The sequence below is a fragment of the Dermacentor andersoni genome, unplaced genomic scaffold, assembly GCF_023375885.2.
Source record: "Dermacentor andersoni unplaced genomic scaffold, qqDerAnde1_hic_scaffold ctg00000041.1, whole genome shotgun sequence".
NCBI lineage: Eukaryota > Metazoa > Arthropoda > Arachnida > Ixodida > Ixodidae > Dermacentor > Dermacentor andersoni.
The window spans coordinates 653846-681003 of NW_027314754.1; the positions used below are offsets into that span (position 1 = coordinate 653846).

General features: G+C 42.8%; 1 protein-coding gene across 2 annotated transcripts in view; it reads left to right on the forward strand.

Annotated features, from left to right (window-relative positions):
- The window catches only part of LOC126517432 (neprilysin-1-like), a 64647-nt gene extending 46803 nt beyond the window's left edge, over positions 1–17844 (forward strand). For both annotated transcript variants that reach the window (XM_050167152.2, XM_050167153.2), the window contains 10 exons: positions 2886–2963; positions 3263–3375; positions 4031–4089; positions 6313–6364; positions 7204–7271; positions 9331–9461; positions 11202–11267; positions 13029–13133; positions 13796–13872; positions 17607–17844. In XM_050167152.2, coding sequence (XP_050023109.1) covers positions 2886–2963; positions 3263–3375; positions 4031–4089; positions 6313–6364; positions 7204–7271; positions 9331–9461; positions 11202–11267; positions 13029–13133; positions 13796–13872; positions 17607–17712 — 855 coding nt within the window. In that variant the 3' untranslated portion in view covers positions 17713–17844. The remainder of the gene's footprint in view (positions 1–2885; positions 2964–3262; positions 3376–4030; positions 4090–6312; positions 6365–7203; positions 7272–9330; positions 9462–11201; positions 11268–13028; positions 13134–13795; positions 13873–17606) is intronic.
- Positions 17845–27158: the final 9314 nt, after the last annotated feature.

Below are 27158 nucleotides of genomic sequence, written 5' to 3' on the forward strand. Positions count from 1 at the left end.
TGACACGGGGAAAAAAAATTTCTTCGCAAGTGTTACAAAAAGGAACACAATGCCCGATTGTAAAAGAAAGGTATAGGTCAAGAGAAAATAGTAGAATAATTAATGATGCTATAGAATAATGCATGCCATAGAATAATGCTAAAAAGTTGGGACGGCCGGACTTAATGAGTGAAGAAACGGAGGAGGAAAATAAGGGCGAATATAAAGAAATAATCGGCAGAACGCACACCTTGTGGGAATCGATGTTATGCGAAGCAGTGTTAGGGGAGCCTACCATGTTAACGAGATGGCCATGAGAGCGCCAAGACCTAGGCGGCTGTTTGGTGACATACATGAATCACATATCATGATATTCATGTCATGACCAATCATTTATGCTCGTCATGCACTCTCGTCATACTTTACCATTTTTGGTACGTGTCAATTTACCGAAACGACTATGAGAGCAGCAAGACGTAGGCGGCTAGCTATAGGTAGATATTGTCGAAGTGGCAAATGTTCGCTAACAAATGATTCGCATTTAAAGGGGCCCTTAACCACCTTTTATCGAAGTGGAGAAAGTACTTTAATACGTTCAGCAAAAGCGGAGTTATTGGCAATCAAACACGGCCTCCGCTGTGCTCCCGTTTCTTCTTCAACGCCTTGTACTGTGAAGGCTATGGAGCACTTGGGCGGGCCTACAACGCTCCGCCTTTTAGTTGTCACCGTGGCGCGCAGTTGAAATTTGATTTTGGAGGCGCCACGACTTCCTGTTTCGGTGCCCACGACGCGCTAAACACAAGCCAAACGCGGTTGTACTCAGCGAGCCGCAGTGCGCTTAGCCAGCGGACTCGTGGCGACACCCCGCGGCGTCCGCGGTATCTACGCCATGTAGCCGGCCGCAGCTTGACGTCTGCTGTCGGCCAATAGCAGCCGTCTAAGGGAATGACGAAATAAAGCGTCTAGAAGAGAGTGAGGAGAAGGCCTTCTGTTGAAAAGAGAGCGTTTGAGAGAGAGGTGACTTCGCGATCCGCTTGCGAGCTCCACGCACCACGTAGGACAGCAAAACTTGACTGAGACGTTCACAGCAGCGTATGGTAGCCGCGGACTATGTTATTTCACCAATCCTGAGGGGTTGATCACTGCCTCTTTAAAACAGTGATAGACACACCGGAGAGCAAGACACGAACGAGTGAGTGAGGCGTCCGCGCCGGGCAACACGAGAACATGTATTAAAAGATTCATTCATTCATTCATTCATTCATTCATTCATTCATTCATTCATTCATTCATTCATTCATTCTTTATTTACATCATATTTTACAAAATACGAAAGCCTTACTGGACCCATAGCCATTGGCTAGTCCCGGGTCCATAGTGAACTTAGGCTATAAAACGCAGCACGCGAGCACACAAAAGCAGCAGACATATTACATAATAGTAATATAAACATAGATAACTCAGACACGAATGTAAATATAACTCAGCGTTCTTTTAACCTCAACGCGCGCGAGCAACAAAACAGACATAATACTTAACAATGACATTGACATTCACAACTTGAGCAATTGACATGTACAACTTAGACAGGAATCTAAATTTAAAGTAGTTTCTTTTTATCGACTGTATTTTTCAAAAAAGTATTTTCTCACAGCAGACCTAAAGTTACGGGCTTCTTTTATATGTATTGGCAAAGAATTCGAAATAAGTACGCCGGTTAATTCCACGAGTCTTTTCCCGTACAGATTTTGACATGGAGGCAAATTAAAACACTGATTACTTGCAGCTCTTGTATTTCGTAACGGGATTTTAAACAAGGTAATTGGAAGTGGATTATTGTTTTGGATAATACTATGAATTACCTCAGCAATTTTCAATTCATACAATGCCTGCACTGGCAACACATGCAATGAGCTATACAAGTACGTACTGGATTGTGTACACCTAGATGAGGTAATAATTCTTAATGCGCGTTTTTGCAGACGGAATACAGGCTCAAGGTAAGTTAGAAAGGTGTTTCCCCATGAGTCAATACAATACGATATGTGGCTCTGAATGAAGGAGAAGTACAGAATGCGTAGGACAGGATATCCGAAACATTCACGAGCCTTAAGAAGAATATAACATCCGTAAGCAAGCTTAGAACAAAGGTGTTTAATGTGAGTTTTCCAGTGCATGTCTGAATCAAAGAAAATACCTAAATATTTGTAGGAGACAACTTGTTGTAGTTTAATGCCACGTAAGGATATGTCCAGTATTTCAGTATTGAGCTTTTTCTTCCTGGAATGAAAAACTGTATACTTAGTCTTAGTAAGATTAAGGGTCAGTTCATTGGACGTGAACCACTTAAAAGCATTATGTAATTCTGCATTTATTTTATCCTGTATATCGGGCAGACTGTCTCCAGTAAATAGAAGAGCGGTGTCGTCAGCATACATCAAAGCCTGTGAATGCCTAAGCGTTGCAGGGAAATCATTTATGTAAAGTGAGAAAAGCATGGGCCCAAGAACGGAACCCTGTGGCACACCAGTTAGTACAGTTTGTAAAGTAGACGTATAATTTTTAAGTATTACTTGCTGTTTGCGGTTACTAAGGTAGCTTCGAAGCAGGTTCAGGATTTTGCCCCTAAACCCTAGATTGTTAATCTTGTTCAGTAATATCTGATGGTCAACTGTACCGAAGGCCTTTTTTATGTCGAGATAGACAACGACCGCAATTTTATTCTGCTGGAGAGCCGTATTAAGTAGGTGCGTTAGGGTGAAAACAGCGGTGGAAGTTGATTTCTGAGGTCTGAAACCGTGTTGGTGGGGGGGGCTCAGTATATTGTATTTGGATATGAATTTGTTTATGTGCACAGAGAGTATCTTTTCAAATACTGTGTTTATGCGCTTTGTGCTTGCTTTCAGTTGGAAAAGATGGATTCTAAAATTGCATATCCGAAGTGGGGACTGGACATGAAGTACCTTGAAAAGCTCTACGAATATGTGAGTATACTTTGAAAATAGTCGCGATGCGCATGTATGCATACAACCAAATCTTAAGAGTTGCTTCAAATAAGACTCTCAGCCGATGGCAGCGGGAAGGCAGCAATGGTATATTGAAATTTCGGAGTAGTGCGCTAAACCTGATAAACTTTTTTCCGTAGGTACGTTTATTTAGCGAGACTGCTTATTAGCTTCAATGGTAATATGCGAAGCATTTCGGACACCATCAACGCATAGTTCTATTTATCTATCTGTTCAAGCACTCTCTGCAATGCCTGTAACGCTTCGTTATTTTGCAGGTACCCCAGCTGGATCCAACTAGCACGTTCTTGAAGATTTGGCATTTCATAGCAGTCAACAATGGAAGACGGAAATTGGAAAAATTGCGCAAGCGTTACAAAAAGGACTTGGAGTAGGTTGGGAATGTGTCACGTTTAGCAAGTATCAGTGAGAAAGCGCGAGAGATTAAATGATCCAAAAGTGAGAGGAGAAGCTTCATGCTGCAAAACAAAGCAAAAAAAAAAAAGAACAGCAATTATTTTCGTGGCTGCTTTGGTCGCATCTGTACCACAAATTGCATCGCTTTTGAGAATACTAAGAGTTTACCTTTAAGGTAATCTGCAACATATAATAAGAAACGTGTACTGAGCTAATGTGCATAGTTGTTAAATGGGACGGCAAGATGTGTTGCAACGTATTGCCCATAAACAAAACTGAAAACTCGCGCACCAGACGTTCACCAAAAAGATAATACAAGGTGAAACTCCTGCTCCGGAATTCTCTCCCTGCCCCCCCCCCCCCCCCGCCTTTTCGTTGCAGCACTCCATCCTGGGTTCGGATAATTGTTTTCATATTAGCTACTCTTTTTTATAACGCAAATACATTACAATAGGAACATGTACGGGAAACTGCGAGCTCTCCGCATGCTTCAGAAATGTTTTTAAGGGGTAAATCGACAGGTTAAACAATCTTATTGTACGTACAGCATATAAAAGATCAGTGGCGCAATTGGGCTTGCATAGATGCAAGCGAAGGCGGTAACTAATTTTAGTTTCTTTCGAACATAGGTGGATTAACGGAGCAGCAGTTGTAAACGCTTTCTACGATCCTGCTACAAACGAAATGGGTAAGCCTGCTATTTGTAAAGACCTAGATTGATGTTCGTAAAGTCGAAACAATAATTTGCATAAATGTCTGTAAGAAATATCAGTGCTAGTGTGTTTACTGCTCACTGAAACTAGAGACCTTACAGGAGATTAAAAGCTTGAAACATATACGCATTAGGAAAAGATCGCATATGTTAACTTCTGCAAGAAACGTATAAAGTAATAGCATGAGTGTTTCATATACAAGGTAGTGAAGGAAATGCCATTTTATTGGGGTAACCATGTGGCATGCCCTGGTGCATTCTTGAAAGTAGAAGGAAGTGAACCACAATTTTACAGCGCATCCGGTTCCATACCAAGCCGTGTATAGTCGTGGATTAGAACTAAAATGGCAAATAAATATATCAAGGCCCCTTTGGTCTCATTAGCTTCGTAACCTAGTCTAATCGATGAGTGGATCGAATTGCGGTTGTCCTCGTAAGTGTCCTAGCTCATTGAAGCAAAACGTGTTAGTGCTGCAGATAGAATAGCAAAAGTAAGGTCAGTGTTCTCGGTCAGGCAAAAATCACATATTACTATGACAGTACCAAGGGCCCAAAGCACGTTACTAAGAGAGTCGCAGTGCGGTTCCTAGGCACATCACAACGCGTTCCAGCGTAGCACACGGCAATCGGAGGCCGGAATTAAAAACGTAAGAAGCGCTGCAAACTTAATAGCACAAGCAAAGTATTTTGCTTAGGCGAGATGACTATATTCGCGGGCAAGTTTTCATGGCGATGAATTGACAGTTACGGAGGTGGACCTCCGTAACTGTCAACCTGTCAACCTCCGTAACTGTCAAACCAGTGCCAATGTTTGACACTGGTTTCGGTTTCCATTTCTGCGACCTTGTATATCTTCTTCCCCTTAGCGCAGGCAGGCCTAGTTAACTAGCCGTGGATTTTTGAAGCTAGTCGATGGTTATAGACACCTCATATGAGTCGAGTCTTAGCAGCAGGCCACGCAGCTTAAGTAGTAGTCCCTAAGTGGCCGTGTTACGTCGACGTCGGCCAGAACACGCCACCAATGACGAGGCCAGTACAGCTGGCGAGCATAAGTCAGTTTGCTCGCTCGTTTGTAGACGCCAACAGTTGTGATTTCCGGATGGGCTCGCCTGGTTTCCGCATAGATGTTATACGCACAGCTATTTGTCGCAGACGTTAGTCACCAGCGTCTCAGGGAAGCTTGCAGGCAGTACAGCAAACGACGAGCCCTAACCAGAAGCCGCGGGCACCATTTACACCCTTTACACCATTTGCCGCGGGAACCGCATTAGAGACCTCCTCGTTAATCGGGAGATGGCGAGAGGCAGCACGTTGGTGACGCGTGGGCGTGATTCACAATAGCCGCCGCAGACAGATCTTCGCTCATGCAGCGCTTTTCTTCGATATGTCTGACACGCGCTATGCCATCTCGTAGCCATCGTCGCCACAGAGCATAAGGCAGAGCCCGTCTCGCGCGGCACTACGGTTTTCTTCTCACGCTTTCACCATACCCTCCTCCTCCACTTCCTCCCTGATGGTTCCCCTGCACCATTCTCCGCTTTCCTTCTCGCGCTCTATTCGCTATCTCCCTCTTCCATCGCCCGCTGCGCTCCGCGTTCGTTCCTTCATCATTCTTGGAGTTCGTTCGGGGGGTCGCCGAGGGACGCGGAGGCACATTGACGCTCGAGAAGGAACAGGCACCTCAGAGCTGCGCTATCAAAGCCCATTAATATATCGCTAGTCGACTGGTGAATGCTACATGTCGTTTCGAAGAATGCGCAGCAATAAAAGAAATAGTTGTGGTCTCTATTTTTTTACGTAAAAAAACGGGAATTCAATTGCAGAACTACTTACAGCCGCAGTGCCAAAGGTGCTCTTTGGTTCCGTAGCGTTCGCTTCCATAGCCAAGAAATGTTGTCCGCGAGTATGCACAACACATGCCTTATTGTTCACAACAGGTTATGAAGGCAGTTGGGTGTCGCAATACTCACAATGTGGTTGCTTGCCATATATCGCGCTAGTGTAGCGCCTCACATTCAGATACTTAGGTTATAACAGTTATAACAATTTATTATTTGCAAATTGTAAGGATTTATGATAAAAAACGAGATTTGTGTCTTTTTAAGAAGACTCACTACAAAACCAATCGCAGTTCAAGTTTTGTTAGGTTTTGCTTCTATAGCTTGCTGCTGATAAGGATTGCAAAACTTCTTTCTCTAGTGTACCCATCCGGAATTCTTCAAGGAGTCTTCTACCAGTACGGACTTCCAAGGTAAGATATAAAAATAACTAAGCCGAGACGGTAAGTTAAACGTTTTTGTCACCACGTAACAAAAAACCCTTACACACACGTTCATCATCCAATACGAGGACGTATGTAAGAGGAGCATGTAAGACGAGCATTTTCACGCATCGGTCATGGATATCAAAGATTGGTTTAATAGAAAATATTGCATTGGTATTTAAGATACGTACTCGTAGTCGGATAAATCTTGGTAAAGAAATGGAAGCTAATTCAACTTATAGTTGAAGTCGATCAAAGACAATGTCTTCCTAGGAGAGTTGGGAGTGAGCATGCGGCAGAGTAGCTGCGCAACCCTTGCGTGAGGGATGTCGGGGGATCGTCGGACTGCGTAAATTTATTAACTGCACTACCTTCGGGATCGGTCCAGATATTTATACTGTTCTACTTTCGGAGTCCGCTCATATCTTTTGCTGCACATAGCCACGGGAACGATCCACAATTTCAGGCTGCAGTGCTTACAGGATCGGCCCGCATTATTAGACGGCACTGTCTTCGACACCGGCCAACAAGAATGCTAGAAACCGTGGTGCCCCGTACGGAAAGGGGGGGGGGGGGGTAACTGGTTTTGAGAATTTGTTTCTGTAGGGCATATGTGTCACAGTACCAAGGCTACGTCCTCCCCTTATGCACCGATGACATCTGCGAAACAGCACGTATGCTCAAGCAGTTTGATGCAATCTTAGCGGAAAGAATCTGGGTTCAGTCAAGACCTCTTAGGGCAGCCTGTACACAGAATAGCCAATATTTCCGCAAGCGTGGGTTGATCAGAAAACTTTGACATAATGTCCAACATCGTCTTTATACAGGTCGATCAACTTCGGTGCTATCGGGACAGTGGTTGGACATGAAATGACACATGGCTTCGACGACACCGGTGGGTATTTGGGCTACAAAAATGCAACGCTATCAGAATTTTTTTCTTGACAAGGTGGATGAGATGACCTTTCGTTAGCACGTTGGCAAACTGCATTATGAGGAAATTAGTTTTCTTACATCACAGTGAGAAGAGATGTTGCCGGATTTCCGACAAGCCATTTCACCAGTAAGGGTGGATAATGCCTCGGGTGATCACAATCATCACGATCATTAGTCTATTTTTATCTGCACTGCTTAGAGGAAGGCCTCTCCCAGCGATATCTAAATACCCCTGTCTTGCGCTAGCTGGTTCCAACGTGCGCTTGCGAATTTCGTAATTTGACCACCCCGCCTAACTTTCTGCCGTCCTCGACTTCGCTTCCCTTCCCTTGGCACCCTTTCTCTAATTTTATTAGTCCACCGCTTATCTACCATACGTAATTACTTAGCCTGCCCAGCTGTCTAATTTCAAACCAAACATGGGCTATCCCCGTTTGCTCTCTGATCCACACCACTATTATCCTGTTTCTTAAAGTTACGCCTAATGTTTCTGTTGCAGCGTTCTTTGCAAAGTTTTTAACGTGTTCTTGAGCTTCTATGTTAACCTCTAAGCTTCTGCCGCATATGTTAGCACTGGTAGAATGCAAAGATTGCATACTTTTGTTTGCAAGAACAAAGGTAAACTCCTAGTTAGGATTTGGTAATGTCTGCGGCCTGCATTCCAGCCCATTTGTATTCTTCAGTAAACTTCCTCCTCATAATCATGCTCCACTGTGCGTAATTTGCCTAGATAAACGTACTGCTGCATAGACTCTAAGGCTGACGGGCGATGATGAATTCTTGCTCCCTTGCCAGGCCATGTAACATTACCTTATTCTTCTGCATTATACCTCTTCAATTCTATTAGTTCACTTTCTCGGTTAAAGTTCTCAATCATTTACTACAATTCATCCGCACTGTTTCTGAACAGGACAATATTATAGGCAAACCAAAGGTTATTCAGATAGTCGCCATTGATCCTTAGTCCTAAGCTTTCTCAGTCTAATAGCTTAAATACTACTTCTAAGCATGCAGTCACTAGCATAGGAAAGATTGTCTTTTACCTGACCCCTTTCATAATAGGTAATGTTCTACTCTTCTTGTGCAGAATCAAGATAGGTGCGGAATCTCTGTGTATATTTTCAATATGTTCACGTATGTCTTCTGTACTCCTTGGTTACGCAATGCATCTATGATTGGTGGCATTTCTACTGAATGAAATGCCTTTTCATAGTTTATGAAAACAATATGGAGACCTTGGTTGCACTGCACCGACTTCTCAATTACCGGATTGATGTATCCGGTATTGCTTGTTTGTGTAAGTTGATCATGTGCGAATGTAGCAATTCCTTAGGACCGGATGAGAAGAGAGAGCGAATTTCTGGCAAGCCATTTCAACAATAAGGGTGGATAATGACTCGAGTATTGCTTGTCCAAGTGGATCATGCACAGTCGCAGCAAATGCAGTAGGTGCTGTGAAACGGGTGAGAAGAGACGTTGGTGGATTTTGAGCAGTCAATATCAGCAATAACGGGCGGGTAATGTATCGGGCGATGTTTAAGTGAATCATGTCCAATTGCAGCAATCGCTTAGGAACGGGTTGTCTGATAACATCTACTCTAACACGCGAGACTACATCTGCCGTCTTCTAAGTATTACAATGCATAACGAACACTTAGGAAAGTTTTCTAACGTGGCTGGAAATAAGCGGTCGCGGCAAATGCTGTCACTACTATTCTCCAGACCAAACAAAAATACGGGCATACAGTTATTCCAAGGTAATGGGAGAAGGCGCAGCCTACCGCTGACAACAGTTGATTTCACGGTTCACATATCCTTTTGCCTGAAACGACTACCGAAGCGCTAAAGCTTTCGTTAAAACTGCATAGGCATATTCCTGAAGAGTAGCTTACAAAACTAATTCGACTGCTACGCAAACTTTATCTTAATAAAACGTACTAAACTGATAAAATTAATAAGAGCTTTAATGGCACAATATAGACTACTATGTTTAACTTATGTGTCTTTATTGTTTGAAGGAAGCCAGTTTGATGCAAACGGACGGTTAGAACAATGGTGGACGAACGAAACTCGTAGTAAGTTTGACCAAAAGGCCCTCTGCTTTAAGCGTCAGTATGGAAGCATCGCTGTCAAGACTCTGAACATGACGGTAAGTTTTACTCTTAATTGTGGCTAAGGAATTATTAATCACGTTTCGGATACTTTACCTGTGGACACAGGACACAGGAATTGGTAAATTTGACGTAAGCAAAGTGTTTCAAAGGCACCTTTTTTAACAAACAGAAAAAGGCTTTTTTGTTTGTGTTTTACAACACATCATGAACGCATTCACACTGTCAACTTTTTGTCGCCGAGAAGCAGAATCGAACTGACAAAAAAAAAAAAAACATTATAAAATATACTGTTTTTCAGATAACATTTTCGCAAGTATAGATATATGGCTGAGATGTTAACAGAGTATGTATACAGTGGCTTACTCTGCACAGCTGAAAGGTCAGGAACGGGGAGGATAAAATAAGCAACGAAATGAAAAAATTGTGTCCTCCCAAACGCAATGAAAGTACATGACCACTTTTACAAGTTTTCATACATCAATGAATTAAAGAAAAAAATCACAGCCGAAGCACTCTGTACAGATGCTTAACCAGTGAAGCCGAAACGTACGGTCCCGGTGTTTATCATTGGGTTAATTCCGACAGTTCATTAGACGACGGCTTCGTAGGCTGCCGGATCCTCGGTACGCAGACGGTGCTTGCGCTCGACTGCATGAGGCTGTCCTTATGCCCGGACTACAGCATGGACACGGCGTAAATGGGCTCGTTCCAGGTTCTGTTGGCGGCGTTGCTGATCGAACGCTACCTGCTCCTCAGGACTGCGTATGTCGCGTGGCCTACCCATTTCGAAGTCGGAGAGACACTGCTGCGCGCGCGATCGGCTGTGACAGAGAGCCACAATTTTACAGCTGGTGCAGCCAATCGCGCGCCTGTCTTCCTCTTATTTTTTTTTTCGGGCATGCGCATGGGGGTGCGCCGGAAGAGTTTTCGGCGTATAGGTGAAGGGCGGACGAATTGGTAAGCCATATACAGCTTCCCAGTAAAATGTGCCAGTGCTTCGGACCAATTCATTCGGACGTCGGCTGGGGCGACGGCTCACGAACGGATTCCGCTCTCGATAAGGGGACGGTCGTAACTTTTGCGTACCAAGTTAAAAAGCATTGTTATTTGTGCATTGAAATGAGTACATACAATTCAATTGGGTGCAATTGTCCTGCTGCACCCACAAATCAGCCCACTGTGGACCGCAGTGTATGCTGGATTTGAAGAGATTCTGAAGGCAAATGATAAGTTGAGCTATAGGGGAAAATATTAGGTCTCTGTAATAAGGAAACCGTTGTTAGTTGATGGATCAGAGCTTTTCTAAGCGAAAAATAATGAAAATGCACAATCAGAGTGGCGCCACTTACTATGGCACTTTTCATATGACGTCAGTGAGGATACCTGGAGTAGTCTTAAGGTTGCTTGTCGCGAGGGGGATTGGAGTTGCGGAGCAGCAGCGGGACCTTCGGTGGCGATTTGTTACGCAACAAATCCATATATTACCATAGAAAAAGGGAGCATAAACATCTATAATAACAATCTATAGTTGGGATTTACCTCAGAATTTTTCTCTGGTGTGCCCTCAGAGTAAAGTGAAAAGTCTCGCAAGCTGCCTCCTGTGACAAGTAATTCAACATGTTTACTTCATCCTTAGCACGAAGCACATAGCATCGCCAATGGCAGTACTGATTACAATAAAACGTGTCTAGCGGTAAATTTTTTTAAACAAATAACCATGCAGTGTTTTCAGAACCTTCGTGCAGAATAACGCAGTGTTATTTTATACACTGCAGCTGAACGGGAACAATACGGTAGGAGAAAATATAGCAGACAATGGCGGTATCCGGACAGCTTTCAAGGTGAGTATCGTTAACTGGTATCCCCTATATGCTGTATTGCTACGAAAAATGCAGTAAAAGTAGCAAAAAATTTTAATTGCCGAATGCTTGGTTATGTCTCGCCTTTTAAAGCATCGCCCTTTCTTAGCTCTCGCTTAGTTGGCGCCGAGGACGTCAAAAAAGGTGAGGGCGAGAGGCGAGAGCGGTGGCAGAAGCACGCTCAGACGACGCCAGGCCCGCTACCAGCAAAGATAGAGCAGTGTTCCATGACACGATACAAAGCCATGGTCTCTTTAACACCACCAGCTGGAGTTTCCCTTCCTGCCTCACGGGCGGCGAAACACTCATTGCGCATGTCACCATTCCATATACGTCACTTCTTCGTCATTACACTGTAGTCAGGCTGTCCTCAATCAATCCAAATTAGGACATCGTTGTCATGCCATGGTCGTCATTACGCCATCGTCATACTGTCACTGTGATGCCGTCTAGGTTCTGTCATCGTTATTCCAGCTACGTCATCTTATTCTCGTCATGCCGAGGCCGTCACGACGCTGTCGCGGTCGTTCTGTCATCATTTCAGTTTCGTCATGCCATTCTTCTCATGCCTTCGTCGTCATACAGTCGCCGTTGTCCCCTTGTCTATCATGCCGTCACCATGACGCAGTTATTACGGTATCGTCATCGTTCCAGAATTGCCTTCTCATTGTCGTCGTGCCTTCGGCTGCGCCAGTGTTGCTAAGAAAGCCGTCAATCACTGGAGCGTCGGAGAGGAGCGTAGTACTTTAAACGAGAACGCTATAAAGCGTCAGTTACAATAAAATGTCATGAACCAAGCAGTACCTTAAGAACCACAAGACAATTCGGCGAGCTTGAGATCGGGAGACAATCGCCTAGCCCCCAAAACACCTAACGCTTAAACAATAGCGTTACATACTCTTCAACCGCTCTTCTACTGTCTTCGACGCGTTTCAATTTAAACGAAAAGCTGCCTAAAAAGCCAAGGCGCAGATTTCACGTTTCTGTGTGCAAAGCTAAATGCAGTTTCTTAATCCTCAGAATTTCCTGAACTTGGAAAACAATTTGGGTTCCCTCTATTTTTTTTTTAATAATGGCCGATGCGACGTAAAAAAGGAATGAACACTAGCCCCGTTTGGTGACTATAGATACCGCATTCACTTCTAGAGATAAAAACAGAGAGAGCCGCATATGTTTTCGGAAGACATGGTCAAGTGACATAGAGAAAGCATTTGCTTGCCACGAATAAATTGGGTATATCATAATGCTTGTCCAGGACGGCAGGCGATGAGGCGTTCAGATGAAATCAGGATATTTGCCGGCATAATCAAAAATGCAAAACATTTATACCAATTTTAAAGAGAACTAAAAGCAGTCATATTAAATGCTTACTGATATTGTCCGTTTTTTCATATTTTATTGTTTTTTATAATGTCATGCTGTTAACAAGTGTTCTTATTACTCATATGCTATCAACTTGTTTTGATATTACTCTTAGCCTTCATCTGTACTACTCTTGCTTTAAACATTGTATACCATCATAAGTGTCCTTAACAGGAGCTCCCGATACAGTCTTCGACTATGGGACCTCCTTATGTATACTAGAGAGATGCAATTTTCTGTATCTTTAGCAATAAATAAATTATGAAATGAAATGAGAAGGAATGAGCTCGCGCAAGGCACGGGTAAACTTACTTCACTGGAGGAGACCTTTGCCCGGCAGTGGACATAAATTGAATGATGACGATGACTCTCACTTTCCAGGCATACAACAAACTGCTATACGATAGTCGACAGCTCGAAGACACACGTCTAGAGGGCTTAGAAGAATTCTCCGGGAAAAAGTTGTTCTTCATATCAAACGCAATGGTAAGTTATCAGCGTAGGGTAGCTAACCGGATCTTTCCCTCTGGTTAACCTCCCTGCCTTTCCCCTTTCCCCCCCCCCTCTCTCTCTCTCTCTACCAGATGAACAAATTATCGCTAGAGTAGCATAGCTGTGTGCGCTCTTTTCAAACAGTTCTACGTGGACTAGTAGTTTATCGACTGGAATTAAGCCGGTACATTTAAGAAAAAAAAATATGTTTGAAAGTGGCGGTCCCCTTAGATTCGAAGATGCGGTTTGGGCGGAACCGGCAGAGACTATCGACCGCAAGACAATTGAATGCCAGCAGGTCAAAAACGGCGTTGCTAATTTGAAGAGTATACGAAGAAAAAGACAGGAACATCCGCAACGACGGAGATTGTCCTGGCAGATATGAAGATTTAATAAGGTCGTGAGCTGAGCGCCGCGGCCCAAGTTGAAATTTATCCCGGTCTGATAATCCCCGAATTCCGCAAGTGGAGCATTTCGGCAACGCTGCGTCTTCTTCTCGCAATCGCATAAGATTTCTTGTAGTTTTTTTTTGTTGAGCTTTAACTTTAGGAATTTTTTGGGACGGTCGAAATTTCGGAGTTTGGCTAAGTATCGAGGTAGGTCTAGATTCGAATACTGTCAGAATTTCGGAAGAACGAATTTGTCTTCGTTTGCAGGTATGGTGCAACAAGGCTCGAGACGGATATTTACGGGAACTTATACAATACGATCCGCACTCACCAAACCGCTACAGGTGAGAATACTTTCAATGCGGCGTCACGGAAAGTGCCGAGTCGTAGCGCGTAAAATTCTCGCGTTGACAGTCATTGTGATTAATTAGTATAAAGAAAACAACCGCGACGAAGAAGTACTGACCCGTAATTTTGAAGTTGTAGATACTCTGGCACTTATTTCTTCTACGTTACGGAGGACGGTCAGCAAGTGTGAAGGTTATTATGTTGTATGCTTGGGCGAGTTGTTATTCCACGAAAAAGATTTTTGCATAGAAAACACGAAATGGCGTGCTTTATCAAGAAGAGAACAAAACGTGTCGTCTTCCTGACTTCGTCCACGTTGTTTTCTTTTTTTGAGCTAGAAAGGTTATTTTTAGGAATTTAAGATTAGGAAAAAAACACAATTTATAATAATATTGAAGTTTGTCTCAAAAGTATGGGTTGGGTGTCATCGACATTATTATGGCGTTATGCGACGAGCTAACAAATTTCCGTTGTTGTGTAGCTGCAAGACTATGTGTGAAGATGTCACTCAAAAAAACGAACGAGAATGCTGCACACGTTCTGGCGGCTGCATTCATGTGACAGATGCAGTGGTCGAAGGAAAGAATCGAGCCATGGTGTCATGGGGTAATGACGATCCATCACAATGGTACTGAAACCGAAAGTGGTTTGTAGTGACCAATATTATAGCAAATTGCCCAGGGGGCTGCGATGCTTGCCGATATTTTTCTGGGGTTCAGACGGTCGATGACATTCCACGAGGAAATAAAAAGAACTAAGATACCTGAAACTTCATGCGAGTAGTGTCTTGCCATATTATACAGCCAAAGGTCGCAAGTAGCTTATGCATATTCAGCGGTGGAACTAATACACTCCCATTTTGAAATTGGCTGACGTATAATGTGAATATCAGCGGGAGGCTCGGATGATTCTGCATCTCAGTAGAATACATATGTGTTGCCGAGGCAGATGTGCGGAGTAACGTTGCTTTCACAAGAACACATTTATCAGCCTGCCTAGCATAAGCTCTCGCCGTAGACAACAATTCTGTAACCATTTACAAGCGTCGTCTTTATCATGCGTCAGCGTTTCTAAAAATCAAGTGGTAGGGAATTAAGGAATATGAATTTATTTCCGAATTTAAATTAGATGTGAGTCACTAAAAGCGTCATTTATGCATAGATGTTGCCATGCCTTCTCGACAGTAATATTCAGAGAAGTATTCCCGCACTTTGGAAAAGTTTAATGAAATATTCTGGGCTGGGGGGAAGGAAAAATTTCACTACGCTGCTCTCTGATTTGCATCATTTGCACATCTTCAGCGGGTGGATACCAATCGAAACGAACCAGGGTTGAACCCCATCGATATTCTTGTATTTTTGGCTTATTCGCTAAGACGTGATACCTGCAGTGGTATAGCTAAGTTATTCTACTACACGGGCACACCAATATCTGCAATACGCAGCCAACGAAAGCACGTAAGGACGGCCCCACGGTACTCTCGTTAAGAAATGCGTCACACCGCTTGGCCCACTCACTAAGCATGTGTTGAAAATTTCTGCCCTTTACGCGTTTCGTGCGTCCTCAATAATCGAACGCATGAAATCTTGAAAACGACAAATGAAACAGGAAAATAATGCACGTCACTTTTCTTACGCGTGCATCAGCATGGTCTTTATATTTTACCGCATAACGCGACATAAAGCGAATGCTTCTTTCAGGTTAGCAGAATTTATAAAAAAATCACCTGTGGTGAGTAGCACTAGTTTACTCATTAACCTGGATTACGACACGAGGCGAACATTACTTAACTGGGAAACCAAAATGCGGAAATAATTAATTTTAAAGATTTCACAAATCAACTTGTTAGCCAATTGCTGCAGAGCGCACGTTGCAGTATACGAATTGAAGTCAATCCTATCACAAGGCTTTGTACAACAACCTAGAACAAATTTCGTAACTAGCACACTTTTGAGATAGGCGCTGTAAAATTCGCTTTAATAATGCGCTTTCCTTCAATTAACTTTCCTTAGCAAAACGCCTTTCTATGCACTGAACCTCATAAATTACTGCAACGTGAATTTAGTTCCTTCCCGTCAGTGTGCACTTATAAACAAAAAGAAAAATACATTTGCTCGCAAATTTCGGGAACAAATATCTCGAATCTGGCGTAATCCCCAGAATTCGTTCAAGGTCGATGTGACTTTCGAAGTGACCGGCAACAATTTGTAAATTTCGATATATGCCATGACGTAATTAGCGCAAACAACAGTTAGCGAAGATTTTTTAATTAGGTAAATATTCATTTTTACTTCTCGTAAACATAACGTTCACCTCTGATATCAGTCTAGCTAAAGCAGCATAATTGGGGTCCATGCGAAGGACCCCAAAGCGGATAAGCGGATAAAAAATATCCGCTTACATGTGGATGCAAATATCTTTGAGAAACAGCATTCATTCATGTCTCATAGTCATTGGGTGTTCCTAACGTCCACGCATGCTGAGCAGCAGAAACGAAGTAAATGCAATTGCTACAGAAATATGACTCATAACATCTGCGTCAAACACTGCGCCTGTAGATTTGTTATACGATGGCGTAGCAGCGGATGTACTGCTTGCGCCAGTTTGTTGAACGTTCCTAGGTGACAGATTCTTGTGCGCAAATGAACTCCTATTAACAAACTTATGAAAGTAGGAAACCCGAATAAAAGGAGCTTGTATTCAAAAAGCTGTTCCCACGTGAGTGTGGTCCGTAGAAAGCTAATATAAGAGAGAAGGTGGTTTGCAAATGATGCAATAATTTGTTACAAATGGATGTCATTTGCAGTCAGCTCCAGATTTTCCTACCTACTTTCGCTATTTCTCACTGGCCGGAGAAATGCACCATATCCTTAATAATTGTTTGCATCAGCCACTCTGAGTGAGGAGTAATAAAGGAATCCACTTGAAAGATAGAATCATTACAAATTAACACTCCTGGTCTCTTACCATATCAATCAAAAGACGAACGTTTACACTGAATCACAGCCTCGCTTTCACAAATTATTCCGCTCTGGATAATTCGCTCATGCGTGTTTCGATTGGGTGACTCATAATGCCAAATAATGTTTTATAGGCGAACAATGCCATTTAGAGGTGCTGCCAACAGAGAATTCGGCCAAAGGCGCTAGGTGCTGGTAATGAGGCTTTCCGTGCTGTGTCAATTTTCATTCATCTTAGGGAATTTTCGTATTTTTGTTCTTTTAGACAAACAATTAGAGTAACCGTAGAATGATAAGCGAGAAGACTTTGTGTGTGCCCCTTCCGAGAGTTTAAGATCTCATGTTGCTGTCAGTAGAAAATTTGAGATAACTGACGATGCCCGGCCGGTAATTTCCAAGAAACCATAATATGAAGGAAAAAAAAAAACGTATCAAGATGGATTTTTTACCGGAACCGAGAAGCCCTCATTCGCAACTCTTTACTAGTATTCTGACTTTGTGTGCCGGCGACCCTATTGATGATGTTTGGCTACTAATAGTTTGTATAACTGATTAATTTTTCTTGTACAATTTTGTTATCATGACTGACCGAAATGTACCAATTGTAATATTACTGAAAGCAAGAAATCCAGGATCCAGACGTGAAAATGCCTGTCGATTGACTGAAGAATGTTACTATTTTTTTGCGAACGAAAATGATTCATTAGTGTGAAGACCCTTCTTGTGGCAATGAGTTACGTCTTACAAAACAAGCAATTTATTTTTTTCAGAATCAATGTTCCAATGGGAAACATGGAAGCGTTCTCGACGGTATTTAAATGCTCAAAAAGGTCGGCAATGTATCGCCAGAAGAAAGACCGCTGTATATTGTGGTGAGCGAAGGTGACTATATATAGCGCAAGACGTCTCTGAAGGACGAAGGACGACCATTCAAGTGGAGGTGTTAGATTTTGATGCTTCAAGAATAAAACAATTTAAGCGATCGCGCTATAGCATAGCGCTCTAGGCTTTACTTTTCTGATTTACCAAGAGGACAAGTGGAGGAAAAGAAGGTACCCATAGTTTCCAAAGAGGTGTCGACCTTTACAGAGGCTCTTGATTTTCAAACACCTTTTCGGAAATATATTCTGCAATTGAACACAATTCAAGCTCCGGAGCTGAAATCGTACACTCCGGCAATAAAATACTTTTCTCAAGCAAGCGTGCACCGTTATTCGAATATAGAAAAAGAGAAAGGGAAAAAACTTCGGCTCCTTGGGTAGATTCGAGGGAATGAACTGTATATAAGACACGCGCACAATATCGCCAGCGCATTTAAATCTTTCTCGCAATAAATGCACGTCATGAAACCTATCTCCAAGCAAAATTATTGCAGTTGTGAGCAGTAAAGGCAATATTAGCAATGAAATCGTGACTCACGTAAGTGAACAATCTAAAAAATAAACATAAGGAAAGCCCAAGAAGCACATGTCTCGATAACTCTAAATACGTCACTACACAAGAGGCTTCGTTTGAACAAGCTAATTAGGCTTTTAGAGCATACGGCAGTGCAGATGCTCTACTCTAATAAATAAGTCAGCAGCACTGACATTCTTAAAGGTCACTCCGCAGCCCTCACAAGGCGATTCACTATTGACTTCAAAGCCACATTTCTGCTGCTAAAACATAGGACAGTTAATCAGAACATGTTCTACGTTCTTCAATGAGAGCTCGCACTCACAAAAAGGTCTACCGGAGAGACGCATACGATGCAAAATGCTACTGGCGGAATGCATGTTCAACCGATAATGTGGACGACAGAATCTAAGCCACGACTGGCGCCAACAGCAACACAAACTGCAGATGAAGGCCAGCACTATGCTGAACACAGTTCATACCATCGGCAACAAATCGAAAACGTTTACTTATAGAATTGCGCACATGTGTTGTAGTATTAGCCTGATTCCTAATAGTGCGACATAAGCATAATTGTGTGAACCAATATGAGCTTGCGATCATCAGCATATGTTGTAATATTATCACGTGGTGGTGACGTAGAAGAACACAGTAGCAATACTGTGAAAGACAAAACTAACATTTATTGGGCGAACCTGTGCCCACAAAAACAGGCTACACTTATAGCACAACGATGGCGGCGAACTCGGCGATCGTCGAAGATCTGATGAGCGGGTCAAGCGCGTCGGCTTTTATACATCAGTCGTCGAACGTTCCAGAGTAATCGCTGGGACCCACGTGCGTTCCACAAAGTTCTACATTATTCGCGGTGCGCACACGTGCAATCAGATTACACAAGTTGCGGGGAAAGACAGTGGATGGAACCATCGATAACATTCCAGAAACTTCCTTTACATCAAGGTGCGTCCTGCGCTGTGCGATAACATTTGTTAGGCGGTGAGAACTGGTCGCCCGATAAAGAAGTACACGTGTCAATATCGACATATACAGTGATCAATCGCGGCTTTGTTTGCTGCACTCACGGTACAGCCGTCGCTGCAGCGCATTTTCTTTCCAGTATAAAATATTAGTATTTAGACAGACTTACGCGGTCAGAAGCATCTTCAAACACTGAAAATCAGAAATCATGGTTTCACATATGCGCATATGTTTCACCGGATTTAGATTTACTTCGGAATTATTCTACATATTCAAATGCCCGGGATGGAATGAAGGCACTAGTCAGGCAAATGAAATGAGAATGTAATGGGAGGCAGAAATTCAGGAGTGCAGTTGGAATCGAATGCGCACATAGTCCTGCAGAGCTGAGTGTGGACTTTATTCAAGGTGCAAAGCAAGTAAATTTGCGAGTTAGACAAAGCTAGACTTGGATCATTTATTTCATCCCCAGATTTTTACTCGATACCGGATCTTTCTATATCTACCTATACCTGACTGCCCCTGCAGCGTTTATTGTAAAAAAAAAACCTGGTATTCAGTACTTTTGAAGGCCTGGAAAATTTGCTGCGTTAGAATTTTGAATTAATAAATTCAGTAAGAGCAGGCCCGACCTGTGACACAAGGGTCGAGGTGAAAAATAAACGGTTGCTGGACCCGAACTTAAGGCATAGAAATCGTGACATTGCCGTCATACGACGATTTGCATCGTGGTTGTCGTCGTGCTATTGCCGTCGCACACTATAGGCGCGGAAAACTTTCTGTGGCAATGAAGGGAAAGCTACGGAGGCAAAACGCGCACAAGTTAGATAGCTTCTGAAAAGAGTCCCATGCGTTCATCCACGTTAGTCTAAGTTCGGGAACAGAAAACACAAACACCTTATTAGCAGCAGTTAAATATGACAAAGCACCCCACTGAATGTAAAACTTTGCTTATTTGGTGGCGCTTCCCTTCCGCGTCTGGGAAAACGCAAAACCGTCCTACGTGGAAGCTGCGTCGATGCAGCGTCTGTTCCGAGAAACCAAAAGCATTGTGAAACGCTGGCGAATTGCTTGGCGCGGTGACACATGTGCAGAAGCTCCGCCCCCGCAGATTTCTTTTCAAAGCCGCAGAAAGTTGTCCGTGAGTACAGCACACTCGCAACCCGCACATACACAGCTATTCACCTTAGGAACACTTTAGTCCACCTGGTGTCGTTGTGCCGAACTCGAAACAATGATGCAAGGCACCTGGCATCATTGTTTCGAGTTCAACAATGCCAGGCACCTGGCTTTGTTGGATTGTTGCGCGGCATTAGCAAAACAATGCCAGGCGCCCGCAAAAGTGTCCCGTAACATAGATTTTTGCACAGTGGATGCGTTCCGAACAACTTTGGCGTCAGTGGTTGGCCCGTGTGAATGAGGCGCACATGACCCACGAAATGGGGCGCACGTAACATAAGGTCTACCGCAGTGCGCCTTCGGCGTTCTGCCAGTGGTAGGGTCGTGGGCTACGGTCGGAGGATGCGGCATACGGGAACGCTATGCGCATGCGTCGCGCCGCCATGAATAAGAGCTTTAGCGTAAGAGGCCTGGTGGTAAAGCATAGGAAAAAAGAACATCTACCAAAGAATATAAACGGGAACAGACAGACAAAGAACTTTATTGAGGTCTTGAGAAGCACCGCCACTTAGAGCAGCACATGAGCAAATAATTCATAAGTAAGTAAAAATTGTATATAGAACATGTGATTTGAACCGACGACCTTTTAGTCATGAGCGAAACGCTTTGGCGTGGCTCCACGGAACTCGAACGGAGAGGTAGCTTATTCCATAGTATCTGTTCAATGTGGCCTAGTGCAGCTCGGCTGTGAGCGAACGTATCAAAGCACGCCCTCCTCCGTAGTACCTAGGCAAACGCTCATCAGACGCAACAGTAGCCGCAAAGAGTACCTGGATAACTGCAACGGAACGCTCGTTGTTGTGTCATCCTGAATTTGAAATCACGTGGTCCCAAGTACGCGGACTTCTTGCGCGCCTAGTGCTTGACGTCATGTCATCTCAAGTTCCAGACATGCGTTCAAGTTAGAAGCGGTAGGAAGTGTTCACCCCCCTCTGTTTGAGCTCGTCTTGATGTCGGCGTTTGCGACAGTGAGCGTTCGTGGTCATCGAGTTAGATCAATTCATTTGGGTCGGTGCACGTGTGACGGCATGATTGTAAATTTTTAATTAGTAGGCGCATCTTTACTGTAGTGTACATGACCAATAATATTGCAAGCCTTACTTCCTGTAGTTGCCTGGTACATCGCTATCACTGACAATTATTCGCCTGTGTGGCGAGAGTGCTACTTTATCCTGCAAAAAACGCCGCCTTGATATTTTACCGCAAACAGCCAAAGTTACTTCGTGTAGTTGTCTGACATATGCCTATCGCTAACAGTTCTTCACCTGTCCAGGCCAGCTGTTAGTTATTTCTTGCAAAAGAATACTCTCTTGATTCTCAACGCCAGTTAAAACCGTAACTTCAAGCAGTTTTTTCGACAGTCATTAGGTATGCTGCATTCTCCCAAGCAACGCACTAAAATCGGACTAATGTATTTGACATTGCTCTTGCCAACTACATCAAATTTAGAGTACATGTACAAGAATAAAAGCTGCTCCCCATGAGGATATTATTATTATTATTATTATTATTATTATTATTATTATTATTATTACTAATATTATTACTATGCATGAACAAGAAATTGAACGTTCTTTTTCTCCACAAATTAATACAAGGAACAACCTGCTGCTCGCACTTGCCTTCTAATGTGCGCTTTTAGATTCCGCCGAAACGCACAAGGAAGCAGTGTGCTTTTCAGCCTTCAGATTATTGTGACCCTATATTACGCCCATTCAGAGTGCCTGGAGACGTTCACGCCTAATTTTAATATTTTCCTTAAAGGAGTAGCCGAGGAATTCCAATAACTGAACAAAACTCTCATATCTGTTGCGTGTTCCGTCATTTTGTAATCCGTTTCTCTTTTTCCACTTTCGCTTTGTATTTTCTCTGTGTGCACATCTTATGCTCTGTTAAAATCTGTATTCGCAAATTTATTATTTTTTATGTGTGCGTGCGTGCGTATGTGTGTATGTGTGTAAGCGCGCACTGTTTTTCTTGTGCATTGTTTTACCGAGTGTGCCAGCACCAAGGCCCTCGAGATTGTTGCAAGGCACTTTATTAACACATTCGATTTATTTATTTATTTATTTATTTATTTGTTTGTGCCAGTTATCTTGATACTTGTAGACTTCCGCAAGCATTGGCAACTAGTCTTTGATTCGGCTGCTAAGTCCACGCCAGGAAATAATACTTCAAATTTCGGTGAGCTTTCCAAGTAAACCCCACTTCGCCACAGCGCTTTGGTCTATGTAATAAAGTACACTTTGATTGTGTTGACCTGAAACAGCAGCCCTGAAATTTAATCAATATGTAAAGACGTCGTACTTCAGTAATGAGCTGCTTTTACCAATCAGTAAATGCGAAGCTGTGTGCTGACATTTTGCAAGACCTTCATCCTCCTAACATTTGCTGCGAAGAAATAGCTTCTTCGCTCTTGGAGGGAGTCAGTTTCCAGGCTTTGCGGAGTGTTCTGCACATGCACGATAAACTAGAAGAAAGAAATATACACAGCAAACAGGATATATGGCTATTTCGACGTTTCGCAAAAGGCGAGCGCACTCTTTATGAGTACTAAATGTATCTTCTACAAGGCGCGTCGAGAAATCCTCCTGGGAAACAAATATACGCCACTTGTTCGTCACGTAAGTAAACTGGCATACTGATTCTGCAAAACGATATTTCATTTCCAGACACTGTTTTCATCAATGCGTCGTTCTTTGCGGATGCGTAGCTACGGCGGTCGCTAGCTGCGAATTTCTGACTACAAGTATGTACAATTTCCGTTAGGAAGGAAATCACCATTCCAACAAGATCCATATTAACGGAATCGCAAATATATAGCCTAATATTCCATCGTGCATTCTTGATAGAACTTCTACGTAACGTATGAAGGAATAGATATGATAACATAAAAAGATACGGCAGAACTCATCTAATGGCGACTGTCAACGGTAACGTGGTCAGCATTCAAGCGATGCAGCGACGGATTGTATTGATGATGTAGCTTTATTTAGCATCTGTAGTGGTCATATTGAGACTTGACTTGCGTGGGTGAGAGGAAATGAAAGACGGCAGGAATAGCGGGGGCGTAAAGCAAAGGCACGAACAAAATAAATAGAGGTTGTAGGGGACCTCAGTAAAAACCATAGTATCTCTCACCGGCCACTCTAACGCAGGAATTTCAAGAGCGCCTTGACCGACCTATGGTGTCACCACTGTATAGGCTGGCGTGGTGCCGTATATTTCACAGGCCATGAAATTGGCCAATACGCTTCCGCGTTTTCCCCTTCATACTGCAGCTAAGTTTCTCGTCAACAATTTCATTTGTGCTGAACTTTTCTTATTTGGCCTTGCTGACCTGGCCGTCACGTGATCTTGTGCCACAGTGGGCTAAACGAGAGAAGACAAGAAGGCATGCTTTTGTTTTATTTTGTGGCATTGTGTTCTGTTAGGATTTGTGGTAAATAAGTAAACAAAATTATTTCACATTTATTGGAATCCTGCATAGTGTCACTGCTAAAATAATTTTGTTTTCTTTCTCCTATCTGGAATCCCCGTTGGGAAGACGACAAGCGGAAGTGTTGCTTGGTCGGCTGGCCGTACTTTTAGGGCATTATTTCAACAGCAAAAATTCCATTTTTTATTTGTTGATGATATATTTAGTGTAATCCCTTCAGACCATCTTGAGAATCAAGGAAGTAAGTATATAACACAGCACGTTTTTGACCACATATGCATTTTGTTTGGACACTATAGGGAGAAAGCACCCGCTTCAGATTTTCCTTCACTTGTTTTGAGATGTACTTGAGGTCCGCGAGACTTTGCTCGCCTCGCAAGCCTCGAGCATCGGCGAGAGCACAAAGGTGGAAGTCGTGCTTTTCTCGAAATCGGAGATCAGGGGCACTGACTTTGAAGCAAAATAAAGGTATGGTTATCCTTACCATGTTGTGCATACAACTTGAAATTTCTACATTGCATCTGTAGAGTTCTCAGGCCGCCTATAAACTTATTTGGTTTAGTCTGGTAATGATTACATGTCACCTTGTAATGGACTCTGATCATACCTTCGACAGGAATGTATGTTTGCACAAGTAGTTGCATCAACTTTGTCACAAGTGCATGTCGAAAGCAGTTTTAGGTAGCTTGAGAAAAATGCTGTTTTTTACTAGGCTGCTTAGACACGCTAATACGCCCGAACTGCTTATGCGGAACGGGCCCGCGTATCTGTACATAGATACATATTTATTTTTCATCATTACAAAAGTACAAAATGCAAACAGAAATGTTTATACTTTTCTGACTAAAGACTTAGTTCCTATTTATGTCAGCGCAAGGTAGAATTACGTGCCGCCACGCTTTTCTTTTGTTAGATATTCCCAGCTTAAACTCTTGAAATTTCAGAAAAGCATCACATTACAGTTGATGCGTATTATACGCTTTAAGCCTTGTTAGTTGGTAGAATGACGCAGTTCATGGATAATGGCGCTGACAATTATTTCATGATTGACGACACTGAAATATCCGGCAGTCATTAGTTGGAGCTGTATGTCAAAGTTTGAACACGTGCCCTTCATTATAGAGGAAAGTAAGACATGAAAAAGAAAAGCCACACAGTAACGGAAGTAGAAGCATACATGTGATAGCTATGCCGAAATCAATAAAAAGTTAAAAAGAAAGAAAGGTAAATTGAGCACAACATATTGTAATATAAAGTATCCATTGCAAACAGCTTTCGGAAGCGGGAGCCATACATAGAGTATTTAAGCGCTCTAAGTGCTGGGGCCATCAAAATTTGTAGGAATTTACAGATCGCTAAGTAGTACTTTTTGTTCCATGCTTTTTTAATGGATATCATACATTTAGCAACCACTTGTACTCGTTATATTAAGCGATATGTCTCTCGGCAAGATTAGATCTTTTCGAATGCAGCAGCTTGATAAGAACTTTAATAAAACTAGACAGCTGGCACTATTACCACAAGGCGTTTCTAAATATGAAGGCAATATAACCTTACTCAGTGGATATTTTAATTATTTTAACCTAAGCTACAAACAAATTATGTATTTCTGAAGTGAAACGATCGCCGTTCATGCATGAGGGAACTAATAGGTGGCTTTTAGAAAACAGGAAAACTTCAACTGTACTGCTCTTTCCAGGAGACTGAGTGACAGTATGTCCAAGTTGTTTGAATGTAACGAACAAATGGTGTACAAACGATGGAGTATTGTAGCTGTAAGAAATGCATTTCAACCGCATTTTTCCTATTGAATCGAACAACGTGAATTATATTTACCATTGATGCGAATGGACAAGCAGTCTCGGATGCATTTGGCCTCAACACCTTTGCGCTTTGCATCCCATGCCAGGTGCTATTCTATACCCTTCCTCTCCACAGCGTAAAAAATAACAAAAGTGTGCATACTCTATCAGACTATCTTATTGTTCTTTGGCCTAGTCATCTCAGTAATTTTATTTAGATAAACTATACCGAATACGCGCCAGCGCCATGCACGACATAACTATTCGCCTTCTTGAGATCAGAATATTGATGTTATTTGGATTATGAGGCAGCCGTATAGAAAATCAAACAAAAATGATCAGAAATTACATTTTGTTTATTGTGTGTTTATTTCAGAACGCTTAACAACCTACTTGCAGCAAAACAAGAAATGAATGTCTTGTGGTGTGCTTGGCTGGCGAGCTTCCTGATGCTCGCTTTCTCGACTATTTCAGACACAGCGGATGTGGGACATAAAAACGGCAAGAAGGAAATTTCATCATCTTTTGCGCTGGAACTAAGCGAGTTGCGGTTAGATTCTAAAGTGGGGAAGATGTGGTATTCAAAGATTTAATCACGGGAATGAAACCCCAAATTTGGTGAATGCACGAGGGCATGGTAAAACGTTAACTTTACCCTAACTATATGTTAGAATGCGGGTATTGCATTGAGGTACGCAGCTCTGACGTATACTTTACCAGTGTTCTCTCTAGGGAAGAGGAAAAGTTCATGACCTTGCTTGATCTTGAGCAAAATAATAGTCATTCGGTGAGCAATTTCTGCCTTGCAGAAGTGTGGTAACGATTACTGTTTGATACAGTGGCTCCCCCTTTGGCGGAGTATTTTAAATGAAGTTCGTTAGCGTTTACCGGTTTAAACAAGCGTCCACATTGCACGGTGACAAAAGGAGAGACGCGAAACTCGTGCCACTGGCAACTAATGTTACTTCTGAAGAGACATAACACCCGTAAAGCTCTAAGAACGCACTGACCACACTGAACTGAACGCACTTAACGCACTGAAAGCACTGAACGCCCAGAACGCACTGCACATAGGTGTAAAGAAAGTCTTACAGTCATCTTATAACGCAACAATTTTGTCTGAATAACCATAACAGTGCTGCCGAAAACCACTGCTTCCGGCGTCGTGATACGAACGCAAGCCTTGCATTTTTTATATGCCACGAATAATACATACTCAAGCCTGTTTCCACATTAACACTATGTTCGGATACTACAAAATGCCTAAGCTTGCAGGGGCAGGAGCTGAATCTGCGTTGCTGAATTATTTGTGACATGACCTTCAGGAATACAAAGCTATCGCTTGGTGGTGATAATGATTGCTCGTTGTTTTAGTGTCGAGAGTAACGAGGTATAGTTCGTTAAAATGAGCTCTTCATTTTGTAATGGAGCAGGAGCAAAGCGCCACATAAACGAGCACATCAGCCTCCGTTGTTTTGCCGAGGACACAGTAATATCAAAGTAGGAAACACACACGAGGTACTTCGAAA